The 17,429-nt window shown below is 40.3% G+C and overlaps 1 protein-coding gene across 14 annotated transcripts in view; it reads left to right on the top strand.

The window, feature by feature from the left end:
* Window positions 1-17,429, top strand: part of Limch1 (LIM and calponin homology domains 1) — a 319,406-nt gene that overhangs the window by 145,633 nt on the left and 156,344 nt on the right. For all 14 annotated transcript variants that reach the window (XM_047566848.1, XM_047566850.1, XM_047566851.1 and 11 more), the window contains exon 3: window positions 8,240-8,309. In XM_047566848.1, coding sequence (XP_047422804.1) covers window positions 8,240-8,309 — 70 coding nt within the window. The remainder of the gene's footprint in view (window positions 1-8,239; window positions 8,310-17,429) is intronic.

Raw genomic sequence — 17,429 nt, 5'->3', positions numbered from 1 at the left:
TTAACCAGAAATCTGTTACACAGCTGCAGTGAATTGCAAAGGAGACTGGGAAGTCAAGTGTAGCTGTGTGCAAGGGAAGTAGGAAGGTGTTTGGCAAATTTCTTGAGCAATCTTTGCCACAGGAACTGGGTTAGAATGATAAGAACGTTGGTGAGCCCTAGAATTCACAAGTCCAGGCCCAACTTCTTGGAGACTCAAGTCTGCAAACACCTCCCAAAGCTCCTGTGGCCTCTTACGTATGATCAAGGCAAGTGACCTAAGTATGGCCTGTGTGTTACCCATTCTGGACAATGCAGAGCATCCCACACACATTTGGGAGATATTAATGATGATAGTTTGTATCCAACATTATTTTGTTCAGATGAAACTCCTCCTTGGTTCAGGTTTTGCTTTTTCCCTTCATCTTAGTAAATTTTTCTTGACCTCAAGGGTTTGTTAATTTTCCTGGTGGTTCCAAGGCAACTCTAAAAGAAATCTTTAAAAATGACATCTGTAACAGGTTTATGGTCAAGGTTAAATTGATCACATGCTTAGGTTCAAAAACAGATGCCATGTTAGATTAAATGAAAGTTCATATACCTTCATCCAGGGTCCATATTCAAACCCAGGAAGTGATCAAGGAAAACACATGGAAAAACACCATTGAGCCAAATTAAAGGGGACACAAAGTGGGGTAATTTTGTGATCAGAGTTGCCTATCACAGCTGTACAAACCGAGCTAATGAGATGATGATGTAATCTCTTGTTGTAAAGAACAAAGTGATTTCCTGTGAGATTAAGCATGAACTTCCCAACCCTGTGTTTAAGGTTGAGATAGCCACTTTGCTCTCTCCCAAACTATAGGATAATTGTTATTAAAATTGAATTCCTGAAGTGAATGATTTGTAGAGTAAGCTCAATTCATTTAAAATTCGCAGTCCTTTAAATTTTTTTTTTTTAACCTTCTATGTTCCTATTATAGGTCAAAACAAACAAACTGCTCATTGGTATAATTTGCAGTGTCTGGATGGTCATGTAACAGGACCTCTGTCGTGATAGTCTTAGCACTTGCCTCTTGTGGTCCCATTACATGGCCTGTGGGAAGAGTCTCTATGAAACCAAAGCTCTTTCAGAAAGGGGATTTGAGATGTTTGTTTAGAAAAGTTATAGGTAGAAAAAATGTCTTCACTTGGTATTTCGTAAAGATTAAACAATGGTTTAGAGGCTCACATGCTAGATATTAGGGGTACAAAGAGTTATAAAATGCCATTTGTCACAGAGTCAGAACATCACCATCATTCCTGTCTCAACAACCCTTTCTGTAAGGAATCCAGTGGTTAATCTTTGGAGGACTATATTCCATACAATACATGTGAATGTCTTTAATTCGCCTTCTCGAAAACTCACGATGGCCATGCATTAGGTGGCATGATGGTGAGCCACACATGTGCAGCTTTAGTCTTCCTGTGGGTTTAAAGTCTACTAGTGAACCGCTGCATTTGGGGAGACCGGGGTTTCCCCTGCGTTCCTTTCCATCCCCAGCACCCAACTTCAGAGCCCACATCACGCAGGCTCAATAAATATTTGTTGAGTATTTGAAGGAACATATGGAATAACCTTCTGACTTTGTGGGTCACAGTGTGTTTTAGATTTACAATATAAGAGTTTTGTGCACATCACTTAATTTATATTAGAAGCAACACATTTATTTTTCTTGCCTTCGATGCTAGTAACTTGTTATAATCGAGGCTACCTAAGACAGTAAATTTCTTACTGTTTCTGGTTGCTTTTCACCAGATGTATGCTAGGCAAGCTAAATACATTTGTTGATTTGACTCACTTATGTGAGATTTTTATCCAAAGGTGGCTAGTAATAGAAAACAAGTCAAACTTATTCTTTGGCAGCTGGCTAATGGAAGAGCTGAAATTAAACCATTGGCACTTACCTAGCAAAAAAGGGACGCGCTTTGTATACTAAATGAGCAAATAGGCAAGTTTTCATTTATCAAAAACTAACAAGAAATCATCCCACTGGATCCTCACCACATTCCTGGATGGAAGGTGAAGGCTTCTTAAATCACCATCTTATTAAAGGCAAAACTGTGACCCTGATCAAGTGACTTCCCAATAGCCTGTAGCTAATGAGGTTTGGATTTACCTGTTAAAACTTAGACTGTTGACTCCAAATTTACTTTCCTTCCTCTTCCTTGGGCTGAGTTATTTGTGATATTTTTATTTATATTTTATGATTCCTATGATCTTTAATAAGCATGAATTTTCTCTTTGTATATAGTTGTAAGTTTGTTTTTTTTTAAACTATTCACATATGATGATGTTTGAAAATGTAAGTCAGATCATCTCAGTCTCCTTTGTAAACATCTTCTCGTACTTCACATTCAACTTAGGAAAAAAAAATAAAACCTAGACACCTTACCTGAGCCTGGCTCTCTCTTATACTTTGAGCTCATGTCACAGATTTCTTCTTCCTACTCACTGTGCTATGTTGACCTTCTGGTTATCCCTTGAGTAAGCCAAGCTCACTCTTCTCTAGTGGTCTTTCCATTAACTTTTCAGTCTGCTTGGTAGTCTTGTCCTCATTCCTCTCCTTGGCTAATATCTTTGTACCATTCAACTTCTTTCTTCAATGCCCCATCCCCAGAACAGCCCTCTGACCACCTACTTAAGGTATGACCCATGTGGCCCATGAGCGTGCTGGTCTCCCCAGTGCTTATGCTGTCTGAAATTTTCTTCTGTTTATTTACTTATTTTTTCTTCCCCCATTCCCCGCCTACTCACCGGTGCCAGGATTATCAATTCCAAAGGACAGAAACTTTGCTTATTTGTTCACAGTTGCCCTTTCTGTGCCTAGAATAGTGTGCAACACATACCTCTTGGCAAAGCACTTGACAAAGGATCACTGGATCAATAATGTCTAAAACCAGTTCCTCCAACCTGGTCCTCACATCTTCAACATTTTTATCTCTGTCCTCTGTGATTCCTTGTGGTGATGGAGATCATCTGTAGATAGAACTCAGGTCGGATGAGTTTTACAATTGCCATCCCCCAAAAGTCTCTCTCTTCTCTTTTCCTTTTATTCCTACCTGATGTCGATGCATTATATTTAGTGCAATTTGTTTTGAGTTGTGCTTTGAAATCACATACTGAAGCTGGACTTTCTCATGCACCACATTGTGGTGTTATGGTTTAGATGTGGAGTGTCCCCCCCAAGACTTGTGTGTTGATGGCTTGGTTCTCAATGCAGCATTATTCAGAGGTGGGAATTTGGGGAAAGTGATTGGACCTTCAGGGCTCTGACCTCATCAATGGATTAATCCATTGGGGGATCCTTACTTGATGGCATTATTGGGAGGTGGTAGAAAGTGTAGGCTATGGGGCCAGTTGGCAAGAGTAGGTTACTGAGGGAGTCCCCTGGAAAACTGAATCTTGTCCTTAGCCTGCCCTCCCCCCCACTCTCTCCCCCTCCTCTTGTCACTGCCATACACTGAGTGTCCCTGTGCCACGCCCTTCCACCATGATGTTCTGCTTTGTCTCAGGCCCAAACCAATGAAGCCAACAGACGATCAACTGCAACCTCTGAAACCATGAACCAAAATAAATCTTTCTTCTTTTAAATCATTTCTGTCAGATATTTGTCACAGTGGTGACAACTGACCAACACATGGTATAACATGACTGGTCTAAGGTGTGAAGACTCTTCCAGCCCCGCTGCCGGTGACTAGCCCTGCATGCCTCTTGGGACATCTTCACATCTGTTTGTGGCTCAATTGTTTCTTCTACAGAAACGGTGGAGTAAATATGTGACTCGTGTCTTGGGACAGAACTTTTGGATGATAATGTACCTCAGAAGGTACATAAATATAAAGTATCATCACTGGAATCGTTACTTTAAAGCATGTAATCAGTTGTTTTGTTTGATTATTTTTGTGATGCTGGGGATTAAATCGAGGTGCTCTACCACTGAGCCACTTCCCCAGTTCTTTTCTTGGTGGTGGTGATGGGATTGAACCCACAGCCAGGAGCAAGCTAGGCAAGCTCTCTGCCAAAGAGCTACACCCCCAGCTCTTCCTTAGACCTTTTAAAAAAATTTTTAGAATTTTATTTTGAGACAGGGTCTCACTAAATTGCTAAGACTGGCATTGAACTTGCAATTCTCCTGTCTCAGCCTCCCAACCTCCTGGAATTATAGGTGTGTACCACTGCACCCAGCTCATCAATATGTTTTTATTGAAAATATGTTTAATTTAATTTACATAGAAGGGAAATGGTAGTTTTTAATAAAATTTTAAGTGAATATTATTGACTCTTACTTATAGCTCTATTGTTGAATGGCTCAGCTGTGTCCCAATACATACAAAAAATGTCCTCAGTTTAATGCAAAATACAAGGTGAGCAGGTGTTGGGCATTTTTACAATGTGAGTTCAATCTTTTATTGTTGTATACTGTAAACTGTGTACAGAATTGGTAGAATGTTTACATGAAAAAAAATTCTGCTGCCTTGATCTTAAAAGTATTCTAAATAAGAGTGCTATGGCTTTTTGTTTTTTTAATTTATGGTAAAACATTTTAGAGAGATCAGAGTTCTTGTTCTTTTTAATTAAGATCTAGTATTATAGTTTTACTTATTTTTACAACTTCATGTGACACAGAAAATTCTGGCAGATAAATATTCTATGAAGGATGAATAAAATGAAATATTTACGATGTTTAAAAATATAAATGTATATAAAAGATGGGTTGGTGGAGCCATGGTTACTAAAAATAGTAATATGTTCCCTAGATATAGAAGAGAAAAAAGGTGCCTCTCTGAAAGAGAATGTTTAAATCATGAATTTCAAAATACAGTGTTTTGTTTTGTTTTTTTCTGCTTTGGTTAACTAGCAGCAAGGCTTGGTATCTGGTAGGAATAGTTTTTCATTTAAGTTTAAAAATCAAAAATTATTAGAGAAGAGTGGTTGATGTAAAATGCTGAGCATTGAATTTGCATACATGAATGCTTGCAAACACAGAAACATTCCTGGAGAACTTACATGCCAGGCTCTGTGTTGGCTTCTTACATATTTCGTCTCTTTTAAGCCACATTGACACTTGTGAAATTGGTCTCATTATACTTCTACATTAGAGTGGAGAAAACTGAGATTAGTGGACTTGTTCAGAGTAAGACCCTAGTGAATTACAGGGCAGGGCTTTGAATTCAGGCAGCTGGACTCCAGAGCCGGAGCTCTCACCCCTTGGCCAGCTATCTTGTCTGTTAAGGACATGGCTCCATATGCACTGACAAGGCACACTCTCCAAGGTCAATTGTGTAACCTCCAAGACATGCAGTCTCTCTCTATTTACCCATAGGCTCTGCATTCATGGATTCAACCAAACAAAATCAAGGATATTTAAAAAATTACATTAATCCTGAACATGAACAGACTTTCAACTATTCACACAGTATTTACATTGTATTAAGTATTATAAGTAATCTGTAAAATTCTTGAGAGGGAGCTGGGAACAGTGGTGCACACCTATAATCTCAGCAACTAGGGAGGCTGAGACAAAAGAATCATAAATTTGAGGCCAGCTTGGACAGCTTATTGAGAAACTGTTTCAAAAACCTAGATGCCCTTCAACAGATGAATGGATAAAGAAACTGTGATATATATACACAATGGAATATTATTCAGCCATAAAGAAGAATACTATTATGGCATTTGCAAATAAATGAATGGAACTGTAGAATATCGTGCTAAGTGAAATAAGTCAATCCCAAAAAACCAAAGGCCAGATGTCAGTGGATGATGATATATAATGGGGATGGGGGGTGGGGAGTGAGAGAAGAATGGAGGAACTTTAGATTTTGTAGAAGGAAATGAGAAGGATGGGGGTATGGAAAATGATGGAATAAGACAGACATCCTTACCCTATGCATATGTATGATTACACAAATGGTATGGATCTACATCATGCACAATCATAGAAACGAAATGATGTACCCCATTTGTGTACAATGAATCAAATGCAGTCTATAAAAAATAAAAAAGGGCTGGGGATGTCACTCAGTGGTAGAGCACCCATGGGCTCAATCCCCAGTACCACTAAGTAAGTAAATAAATAAAGTACATGGGACAGTTGTATAAGTTATATGCAAACAGTGTTCCATTTTGTATAAGGAGGTGGAGTATCCAATGATTTTGGCATTTGAGAGGGTCCTGGAACTAATCCCCTGTGGATACTGAGGGATGGCTATACTGTTAAAACAAAGTATAGGACAGTGTGTACTATATGCTGCACCTGACCCTTAAAAAAATTCATCTGTTCTGAAGTTTTCCTCTGGAAAATCTTTTAGACTGCTTTCAGGGAATAGGCTGCGTGGGGTCCAGTGGGACAGAGTGGTAGCAAGACCTGCATTTTATTATATGTCCTTTTGATTCCTTTTGAATTTTTAACACTGTACAAGAATATTATTTAAAATTTTCATTTAAATGACACTAATAAGAATGAGTGAGAGAAGTGGTATATTCTAAGAATTCTGTATATTTGAAAACTTGGTTTTGGAGACATCATGTCTCTTTGTGTATTTTATACCAGAAAAATGTGGGATATCGGCACCACCCAAGAGAGCACACCGGTCCAAGACACTTGGGTGCTGGACCTGACCAGGCCACAGATCTGGGGAAATGACTCAGGAACATATCTCAGTTTTCTGAGGTGTAAAATGGATAAGTTCCCTTCCAATTTGAAAAACCAATAACTCCAAATTAAGTTATAACAAAGTATGTTTTAAAAAGATTAAATGCATGGTTAAAACTAAGTGGGCTCATGAGAAAACAGCATCTTGGCTCTCAGGGACAAAAAGGTACATGCTCACCCTAAGTATTACATGTTGGGGACTTTCAGTGAAAGATGCCAGGAACAGGCAGTTAATCTGTGAGGCAAAAGCAAAATATCCTGTCTGTCACAACCACTGTAGGACATTTCTCACAATATATTAATATGTCGTGGTATCAAAGTGTTTCAAAGAATTTCTGTTACTGAGCTATAGAAATGTATTGAACCCAAGTCCTTCATAATTTACTATAATATTAGATTATATGAATTAAAACAGAAGTCTGCAAACTTCTTTAAAAAAATAGTAAAAATGTTATGTTTTGTGGGCTGTACAGTCTCCATTGTGACTATTGAACTGCTGTTATAGCACAAATGCAGCTGTAAATAATAGGTAAATGAATGGGCATGATTGTATTCCAATAAAACTTTATTAAAAAAAGAAAACGGTGTTGGGCCACATTGACCCATGGAGTGTGACCTGCTGATTGAATTTTAATAAACTACTGCCCTAAGTTTCTGTTTGCATGTTATCCTGAGATAAGTTACTAATTGCCTTATTCTTGAATGTGGAAGGAAATAAATGCTTCCTTTCTACAACCCCTTACTTGCTATTATTCCTTTATGAATAACCTACTTTGCAACTACTACACTCCAGCCTGTTACCCTGGTGCCAGCTCTATTTTAGCTTTACAACTTGCCCTTCTTATTTCTCTTTGCTCTGAATTTATATTTCCTGAAGACAAAGGGTTATAGTTGTTCCCCTACATTCCTTTGCTTGTGTTGCCATTTTTACATGATTTCAACCTTACCCTGAAAGTCTTGGGCTCTAATATCTTTTGTACCCAGGGAATTGTGGTCAGCCTTGTTTAAAATCTTTAGGATATGATTTGTTAACCTCTTACTAAACATAGCCCTCCCTTTTTAAGTGAAGCTTGACCACATTTAAGAAGCCGCTCTCCTTAAAGACCAAATAGGGTCTGTAGGCAGAATTTGCCTTGGTAAATCGCTTGTGAAGATATATGTTGATCTCTGAACTTGGTGGATCCCTGAAGAGACCCCTTAGCCAGGAGAATTGGCAACAAGCCTTACCTGCCTTTTAATACCTGACATTGATTCTAGACAATTCCCTCCCAGCAACCATCTAGCTCAGATCCTCGTCCATTCCCTTGAATGCCCTCTTCATCTCTCCCCTTTCTTCTCTCCTAACATTTCCAAATTGTAAAACTCCACCTGCCCTGGACAAACTCGATATTGGCAAAGCTCTTTACTTATATGCATGAAGACTAATAGATTATTGAGATTTACTACATGCTTTAAATTCACTGTTTTTCCTATTCAGCATTTAGCTGTAGCCCCGGATAAAGGTGATTTGTGTGATCCATCTTGCTTTATGTCTCACTTGACATTCTATCTTTTTCATGACAGGTTGCTGAATGCTATAAAGCCAGGACTTGTTAAAAAGATCAATAGATTGCCTACCCCCATTGCAGGATTGGTGAGTATCCAGAATGGAGATTTATTTTCCAATATTCCTTTGCTCTAACCTAAGGGTCATGACAGTACCATTTATTACAGTTCTCTCCTGCAATATATATTCTACTTGAATGAGAGCGCATTGAATCCATTAAACTAAGAGGTCACTTAAAAATGAAAAATTCCAGTGATGTCTAAGTGGCATCTTAATCTTTGTTTGTAGTTTTCCCATGAGTGATAAAGTCCTTCAGTCTTAAAGAGGTACATTTGTTTTGGGGAGAGAGGCTGATAATTGGGTTGACCCCAGGGAGGCATGTGATTTTAATTACATTTTCTCATTTCAGTGCTTCCCTGCATTCCCCTGCAGTGGCGGGGAGGGAGAAAGAATTTCAAGAGAAAGAGCATTTTCATAATAAATTGCTGTTTTCAATATCAGAAATCTAGTTGGGATTAAATACCACCGTTCTAAGTATTTGTAGACCAATTATGTGTTGACAACTAGTCTAAAGACATCACGGGGCACTAAAGAGATCCGTTGTCATCTAGAGAACTGTTGAAGCAGAGCCCTTGCCTTCTGAACCTTCCCATGTGAAACCTATAGAACTTGCCTGTTCACAGGTGGTCCGAAGCAAGAGAGTTTTCTCAGGCATTGTTATATTTCATAATTCTTGGCAACTGATTTTAATTATTTGATTGATGTTGCCTCTTGTATAGAAAAAGAAAAAAAGGTGAAAGATCAGGAAGAAACCCAATTTTAATCCTGGCAGGAATTTGGCACACACACCCCCACACGTGTACGCAGCGCATGCAAACGTGTGCACACAAAGCAGAGGATATATGTGGCCTGGTAATGACTCACTGATTGTTTCCCTTATGATTCCCTTCTGTGTGTGTGTGTGTGTGTGTGTGTGTGTGTGTGTTTGCAGAAAACAATGAGAAAAATGTCAAGAATGTAGGCAAGATCCTACATAGACCTTGCTGATTGTTTCATAGTTTCTTAGCCGTGTCACGATGACTAATTAAAATTAGATGTGACAAAAAAACTATTGTGTTCGAAAACCGTGGGGGTTCTGGGTAGGAAGGCACACGGTATGAGCAAGTTTCTTCATTTTAAAAATTGTGATTTCTGTGGATGCCTTTTATTTCTGATATTAGTTGGTAGTGAATTGGTGATTTATCATTGAAAACCGTTCTGATGTTGTCAGAATTGTGTAGCCAAGTAAGTGAATACATAGACAGATGTTTACATAGGTCAATTTAGGAGAAATGAAATTGAATAATTTTGTAGTGTAAATAGCAGGGATATTATAGACATACACATTAGAATGTACATGCACTAATTAGTTTAGAACTTTTTATTAAATCCATCTCTTTCAAATGTTGAAGCCATGGTCTTCATGATTCTGACAAATGTCTGTTTGGCTCCAAGCTTGTGGCGGCCCCTGACCATTTAATAGTACAGGACCACAATTTGCAGCTTAAAGTCAAAGGTGACCCTGGGGGAATTCTTGTGAACAGAAGCAGGTAGTTCCGCATCCAGTAGCTGACGGGGAAAGGGTTTTGAAAGCTTAATTTAAAATGTGAATCACAAATGATTTTAGTAAAATTAAGGGTTTGGGATGTGTGCGACTTCTCTTTATATTGTTTCTTGTCACAGATCAGATACTGTCCTTCTCCTGTTGCCTTTGGAACAGTCAGGCAATTGGATACAAGCCAGCAAGGGGGCCTCAGTTGCTTTCCTCCCATTCCGATCTTGACTTCTGTTCCTTCTCTCTCTTTTTCATTTGGATTTCCTTTTTACTTGGTCCCCTCCATCAGTTTCTCTTCTTTCCATTTTCTAACCAACACTTCTCCGTTTACCTTCTTCCTGTATCGTGTCTTCTCACTGATTCATTACCGTTAACCTATATTTAATATTAGTGTTAAATATTACTACACTTCAGTATTTTAGTATTTAGAAAATTGCTTTCCTATGTATAATCAATTGCTGCCCATTCACTAATGATTCCTGAATCTACAAATCTGTTCAAATTCTTTTCCTTTCTTCCAATTACCTTCCCCCAAATCAGGGCACTACTGGGGACCTGGCAGGAAAGAGAACCACCACTTCCCCTCCACATTATGTTAATGTACCTCCAGGGTCCTCACCTCAAGCCTGTGGGCTGCTCCAGTTCCTGCTCTTGTTCCTATGTCTTGCTGTTTGCAGCTTTCTGTAGTGTTGACCCAAATCAGCATTTCCCACCAAGTGCCCTCTGCTGAAATCTAGACCTGGAACCCTGTCTATTGGACAGCTCCATTGGATGTCCCCCAGACCCTTCAGACAGCATATTCAGATCAGACTCAAATGACCATTCCCACCCAATTCCAGTGCAGGCATCATAGACATGCCATCAAAGAATTTGGCGACTTTTTATACTCTGTCTACTTGTCTATGTCTCCTTGGCCGCTGTCCTAGAGCAGACTGTCCTTATCTCTTGCTGGACTGGCCCAGTTGACTCACTGTTCCTCAAACACTACTCATTACCATGTATGGTGCCTTTTCTGGTGACAGTCCTTATGCACATGATCCTGTCCTCCTCCTCTTCTTGACCAAATCCTATTCATTCATCAAGCTCTAACACAAAACCACCTCTGTGAAACCTTGAGTATTTGTGGTCTGTTATGATCTTTCATTATGGAGTACAGATTGCATTTCCTGAAATATGAGAAAATGAGTTAATCCATGAAAGAGATGAAAGCCAGCGTGTTTAAATCAACTTTGGGGAGTAATATTTTGAATAACTATTAATAGTTGGGAATTAAAAGTCAGTAAATTGTTTAATTCATGTTAAGACACTGTGGTGCTAAGTCATTAACTGGCCATTTTCAACTTGCCAATACCTACCTATCAGGGGCCCAAATGACATATGGTGTCCTAGTGATGCACTAAGAAATCACAATTTTGAAGAAATAATCTGACAGTTCCAAATCTAGGGACAAACTGCAAAACAGCTGGCCTCTATTCTTTAACACTGTCAGTGTCAATAAAAGTAGCTCCCCATCTCAAAGGCAGGAAAACTGTCAAAGATTAAAGGTGACCAAGGAACTTTGATAGCCAAAGGTAGGGGTGATCCTTGTTTGAGATAAACCAACTATGGTAGATGTTATTGGAACCGTTGAGGAATTTGAGTACCAGTTGAATGTTAGATGACAGTACTCTCTCAGTGCTGAATTCCTTGCATATGATCATACCCTTGTGTATATAGAGGGTATTCTGATCTTACAAGGTGTCCAAGTGGAATTATTTGGAGATGAAATGTCACGGTATACAACCGTAACATTGGACCATGTGTATATTGTATTCAGAATTTCAGCAAAATTGTCTGTATATAATGAACAATTATATGTAAACATGGAGACTGAGATGGAAGGAAGGAAACATGATAAAACATTGAACTTGAATCATGGACATACAGGTGTCATGGTACTTGCAACTTTTTTAGTAAATTAAAAAATTTTCAATATACAGAGTTGGAGATTCAAAGGAATTAATTCTCTTTGTCGGGGTCAGAAACTTCAAATATAAGTAGCAGACTTGCAGATTTGGGTTAGTAGAGATGCAGTCATGTGAGTGTATTTTCTTCTTTCTGATACGCATGACAGACAGGGAAGGGCAGACAGAGAACATGTCAAATGCATCTAAAGACCTGGAGGTTCTTTGTACTTTGTCAGAATTTCAGCAGACCACTGACCATCTATTGATCAAGAAGTCCACAGCAGCAGAGCTGAGAAGTGAGACTGGAAGGTTTTCTGTGCCTGGAAGCCATGCTTGTGTGCCTTAATGGCCTGGTGTTGAGAAGCCAATCCATTAAGATGGCCCAGCTGCTTGACTTGAAGATAAATAGAAAAGTGTGTTTGCACATAGCAATCCCAAATTATAAACACGTGTAGATTTACAAAAGCATGAATAGGTGTATTTTAGCCCCTAAGCTGAGCTGTGGTTACAAAGAATTCAGGGGTGAAGGTGTTAAAACAAAGTAGTTGAAAATCATTTCCTGGCAAGAATGCAAAGACCCTGGCTCTGGGTCTGTGTTTCCTCTGTAACGACTGCTGACATCTGAAGCCGCGTGGTGAGTGCCTACAGATGCTGCATTCTTTTTTAGGTGTGAGTGATACTGCTAGCTGTTGCCAGAGAGAAAGACCTCAAATTTAGGCCTTGGCATAGCCAGGACTTTTTAAAAACTGCCCTTCAGTCGGCCAACTCGTCCGCATTGCACAATCAAGTCACATCCTGAAACTCAATTGAATGTGCATTAGAGATCACGCTAAATGTTGTCTTACCCCAAATCCTTGCTTACCGTAGGAGTTTGGGGATTAAGCTTTTTCTTGCCGGCATTTTTATCCTGACAACCTTTCTCATGCACGCATGTGCAGTGCAATTGGAAATAGATGGTATTTGGGGATTCTGCCCTCGAGTGCGGAACCTTCTAGAGCTGTCAGGAAGTATTTGATTGATCTTACATGTGAATCCATGAGGATGAACGTGAGCTGAGAAAAAGAGAATTTTTCAGCTGGAAGGCCATCTTAGATATGTTTATTTTATAAATGAAGACGTGTGGGTCCTTTAGGGAAGAGTTACTTGCCCGAGATTAGACAAATAGTAAAAGCCGAGATGAATCGCATCCCGAGGCCACTGTTGTCCTTGGTTGTTACATATGCAGGTGTTCCCGGTTGAGGATGGAACACATGTTAATGCCAGGTTAATTTACCTTTTGCGAGAAAGAGAGGAAAGCAAAGACTGAGGACTACTTAACAAGTTGATCTCTCTCTGTCTCTCCTCTCTCTTTTCTTTTGGCCAATACTCTCAATGTATCTTTCTGCAAAAGACCACACTTCACAAAACGCCCCTTGGCCTGATGAATGGTGGAAATTTGACTCTCACTGAAGTTCAACAGAGCAGGAATGCGACTGGTAGAATTATCCTACCATCTAGTAGCCTTAACTCACCCAGAAATGAATTTTTTTTTTGAAAAGAAATATATTTTTCTTTCATCAAAGATAACCTTTCAAATACAGTTAGAGCTGAGCTTCCTGAAATGGATCAAAATGTAAATTTCCACAAACTCTGTGGACTTTCAGAAGCTTTCAGAATGTATCTGCTTTATTTTATGAAACGTCAGCAGAGCAGCTGATGTTTCATTGATTGAGGGAGGAGGAGTGGAAAGGATGAAGGGCTGTCGAGATTTCCGCATTAGGAGAGGATGGAAAATATTGTTTTGGACAAAAGGTAGACACACGAGACTGTCGAAAGCTGGTAGCAAGAGTGCAGAACCTTTATGTGGGCCTCATCATTTTAGGAAGATGACAAGCAGTTCCTTTGGGTGCCAGGTGTGGTGTCCACCTGCCAAGTCACGGTCTCCTGCCAGTCCTGCCTGGAGGTCAGCTCTGGAGAGCCAGCTTGTCCTTGTGAAGGCCTTATGTTTTAGGTGTATTTCTGCAACTTCCTTTGACATTTTTGAAGCCTTTACTTTCCCTTCAACAGTTTGTCTTATAGTTCACGTCAGAAAAGCTGGTCAAAGTTCTGTCCTCTGCCTGTCTCTCTTCCAGCCAAAGTATTATTTGAAGCTAGAAGGGAGGCAAAACAGGTGCTGAGAAAGGCCAGAGGTGTAGCTACTATAGTAATACCCATCGAATATTAAATGCCTACTGTTTGCCAGATATAAGGCGAGATTATCCTTCTTAGTCTTTGCAGTAGCCCTGCAATGTCCCTGTTGCCATACCCTCACATTGTCCTTCCATAAGCAGACCTTAGATGGTTTTGTTTATTTTATTTAATTTTTTTGGTACTGGGGATTGAACCCAAGGGTGCTTAACCACTGAGCCACATTCCTAGTCCTCTTTATTTTTCATTTTGAAACAGAGTCTCGTTAAGTTGTTTTGGGCCTCACTAAGTTGCTGAGGCTGACTTTGAACTTGCAATTCTCCTGCCTCAGCCTCCCAAGCCATTGGGATTGTAGGCATGCTCTACTGCCACTGGCCCTTAGATGGTTTTAGAAGACCACCCTTTTAATTGCATATCTTTTAAATTAATCAAATTGAGGCCAGGGCCTACTTTAAAAGGCCTGAAATGTAATATTTCTGCTATCACCCTATTAAATCAAGCTCCGTGTGGCTACACCTCAAGCATCGCAGTCAACGAAACGCCCATTTAACAACCAATAATGATAGGAAAGCATTAAAAATCTTTGATGAAATCTTTCTTAGAAATCATGATGTTTTCACTTATAACATTTAGCACAGCTTCCTAAAATGCCCTCCCCATCTCTTTCTCTCTTTCTACTCCCAGAGTACAAACACAGTCTCTCCTGTGCACGTACATCTCCAACTTGCCAGCTCCTCCAAACCTCTCCCAGACTCAAACTAGACTAGCTCTTACCTTTCTTACGTCCTATTTTTTTCTTTGCTATTACTATCAGTCTCTCCCAGTGTCCGTCAGTTCAGCTAGACGCAGCTCTTCTTGCTCACGATTTTGATTCTGGACAACAAAGCTGGGACAGGCAGACATGGAATCTCAGTCAGGAGTGGGGGAGGAAGGAAGGCTTGGAACTCCACTCTCGGTGGAGTTGCTGCTGCTCTGCTCTTTGTGGTCCTTGCCTTGTACAATCGGGCAGCCCTGGAGGTGGCCGAACTCTTTTTTGCAGGGATAAGTAAGAACTGGTAACTGGTGATGTTCTTTGCAAAGGAAGCACATTTCACTGAAGGAAATGAATAGATCTTGTGAAGTATCTCAGCCAAAACTGAATTTAATGGCACATTGTCCTTTATGCTCTTTGCCTGGCACAGTGTGAGAAATCTCAACTGTGTTCCCACCCCGCACATACAAGGAGTGTTCAATTCGCTGCTCTCAAGTTTGCTGCCAAGGCCAAGCGGATATAGAAATGGTAGTAGGTTTAGATATAAAAGAGTACAGCCTGGCCGGGAGAAATGGCACATGCCTGTAATCCCAGTGGCTTGGGAGGTTGAAGCAGGAGGATCACGAGGTCAAAGCCAGCCTCAGTAAAAGCGAGGTGCTAAGCAACTCAGACAGACCCTGTCTCTAAATAAAATACAAAATAGGACTGGGGATGTGGCTCAGGGGTTGAGTGCCCCTGAATTCAATCCCCAGTACCACCAAAAAAAAAGTAAAAATTATCGGGAAAACAACAAAACCTGGGATCTTTGGTACATTCAACCCCAAGTTCAGTTGAATGGTAGAATATGAACCTAGGGAAGCAAAACAGACATGAGAGAGGCCAGAGGTGTAAGTACCATAGAGATACCCAAATCTCCACTGGGGAGGGTCTCTCACCCTCAGCTCACTCATGTGGCTGTTCCTCACAGGCGTGGACCAAAGCCATCCTTAGAGCTTTGTCATGTCGGCCTTTCCATAGAGGAGCTTAGGATATTACAGCTAGTTTCATCAAACTGAGTGAGGAAGAACAGAAAGGGGAGGTGGCAGTGGTAGGCGGGGAGAGCAGACAAGATGGAAGCCACAGTCCTTTACAACTTAATCTCCGCAGTGACTTTTCTCACTTCTGCCATATCCACTAATTAAAAGCAAGTCACTGTGTCCAGCCCACACCCAAGAGGAGGAGACTACATAGGGACCTGAACTCCAGGAGCAAGGGGAGCTGTTAGAAGCTGCTGTCGCAGGGAATGAGATGATTTATTTACATATGGCCCCTGGCTTATGTTGGTTCAATTACAATTATTTGACTTTGCTGTGGTGTGAAAGCAATACTTAGTCAGTAAAAACTGAACTTTGAATTTTGAATATCTTTTTAGGCTAGTGACAGGCAGTGTGACACTCTCACGATGCCAGGCAGCAGCAGTGAGCCACGGCTCCCCGTCAGCCATGCCATCTTGAGAGCCAGCAGCAGACCCTGTGGTGGGCTCTTGCTGAGCTATGCTGTTCCGTAGGTGGTGGATTCAATGCAGTCTCGACTTAATATTTTCTACTTACAATGGGTTTATTGGGACGTAACCCCAGCATAAGGCAAGGAGCATCTGTATTCATCTACTGGGAAACCTGGGCTTAGGTTTCTCATTCTCCTGAAAATGTGTCCCTATGGTCATCCACTTCTCCTTGCACCATCTCTCTTTATGACATCCATTTTCTGTTTTCTAGTTTCCTTTTGCACATAACACCAAACACAGATAGTTGGCTCTCTCTAGCCTTACGAATGAAAATACTCTTATGATTCAAGAGGCCTTCTTCCTCTTAGGAAATTTCCTTCTAGGAGGCAAATATACAAGTAAGGTCTAATATCAGGTAGGCTGAATATTAATGAAGTATTAATACATAAGGAAAAATAAGGACAAAATTGTTTATTTGAGGTCAAGAACTTTGGGAGAGGTGGGGTTTGAACGGTGAAGAGAGAAGAGCACTGGAGTTGGGAGAAGGACCTGCTTGCTTGGAATGAGAAAGTTTGAACCAGAAGAACCTGGATCTGTGTGGGAGTGGCTAGGATTGATGTGAATGCAGCTGGACCCCAGGGGTCCCGAGAGAAGTCCTTGTTTTGGAAAGTGGACCGGGAATAGTACACTGAGACCAGAAATGACATCTGGAGGAGTTTGGTCTCCCTTTGTATGCAGGAAGAGGCCACTGCGAACAAGGGGATCTGTGTTCCAGAAAACTCTGGCGGCTATGTGTAAAGCCAGTTATGTGAGGAGACCACAATAAAAGTCAATTAGGAAGCAAGTGATCCAAATGGGAGATGATGAGCACCTCAACCTGGTGGAAGCCATGGGAGTGTTACTGAGGAGACAGGACTTGTCTGTATGTAATATGCCATCAATTATAAGACATACCATTTTTAAAAGTATAACTAATTTTAAAAACCTGCCAATTCAGTTATGACACAGTGCTTTCCAGCAATGGAAAGATGCGACTTTATTTCAGAGGTTAAAAACATTTACTTGATGAAACGCAATAAATAATTTTAGGAAGATGACATCTACATTTTGGACTTGAGCAACTTGGAGGACACCGATGCCATTAATAGGAATCCTGGGAGCAGGGAAATGAGAAGTGAGTTCCAAGAGAAAAGATGGATTCTTGTTTGGACATATTGAGTTAGCTATCTCTAAGAGATATTCATGTGCAGATGTCTGGCAAATGATT

Source organism: Sciurus carolinensis, chromosome 10 (assembly GCF_902686445.1).
Source record: "Sciurus carolinensis chromosome 10, mSciCar1.2, whole genome shotgun sequence".
Lineage (NCBI taxonomy): Eukaryota > Metazoa > Chordata > Mammalia > Rodentia > Sciuridae > Sciurus > Sciurus carolinensis.
Note: the sequence above shows the minus strand (reverse complement) of the source record. Positions and strands in the feature narration are given on the sequence as shown.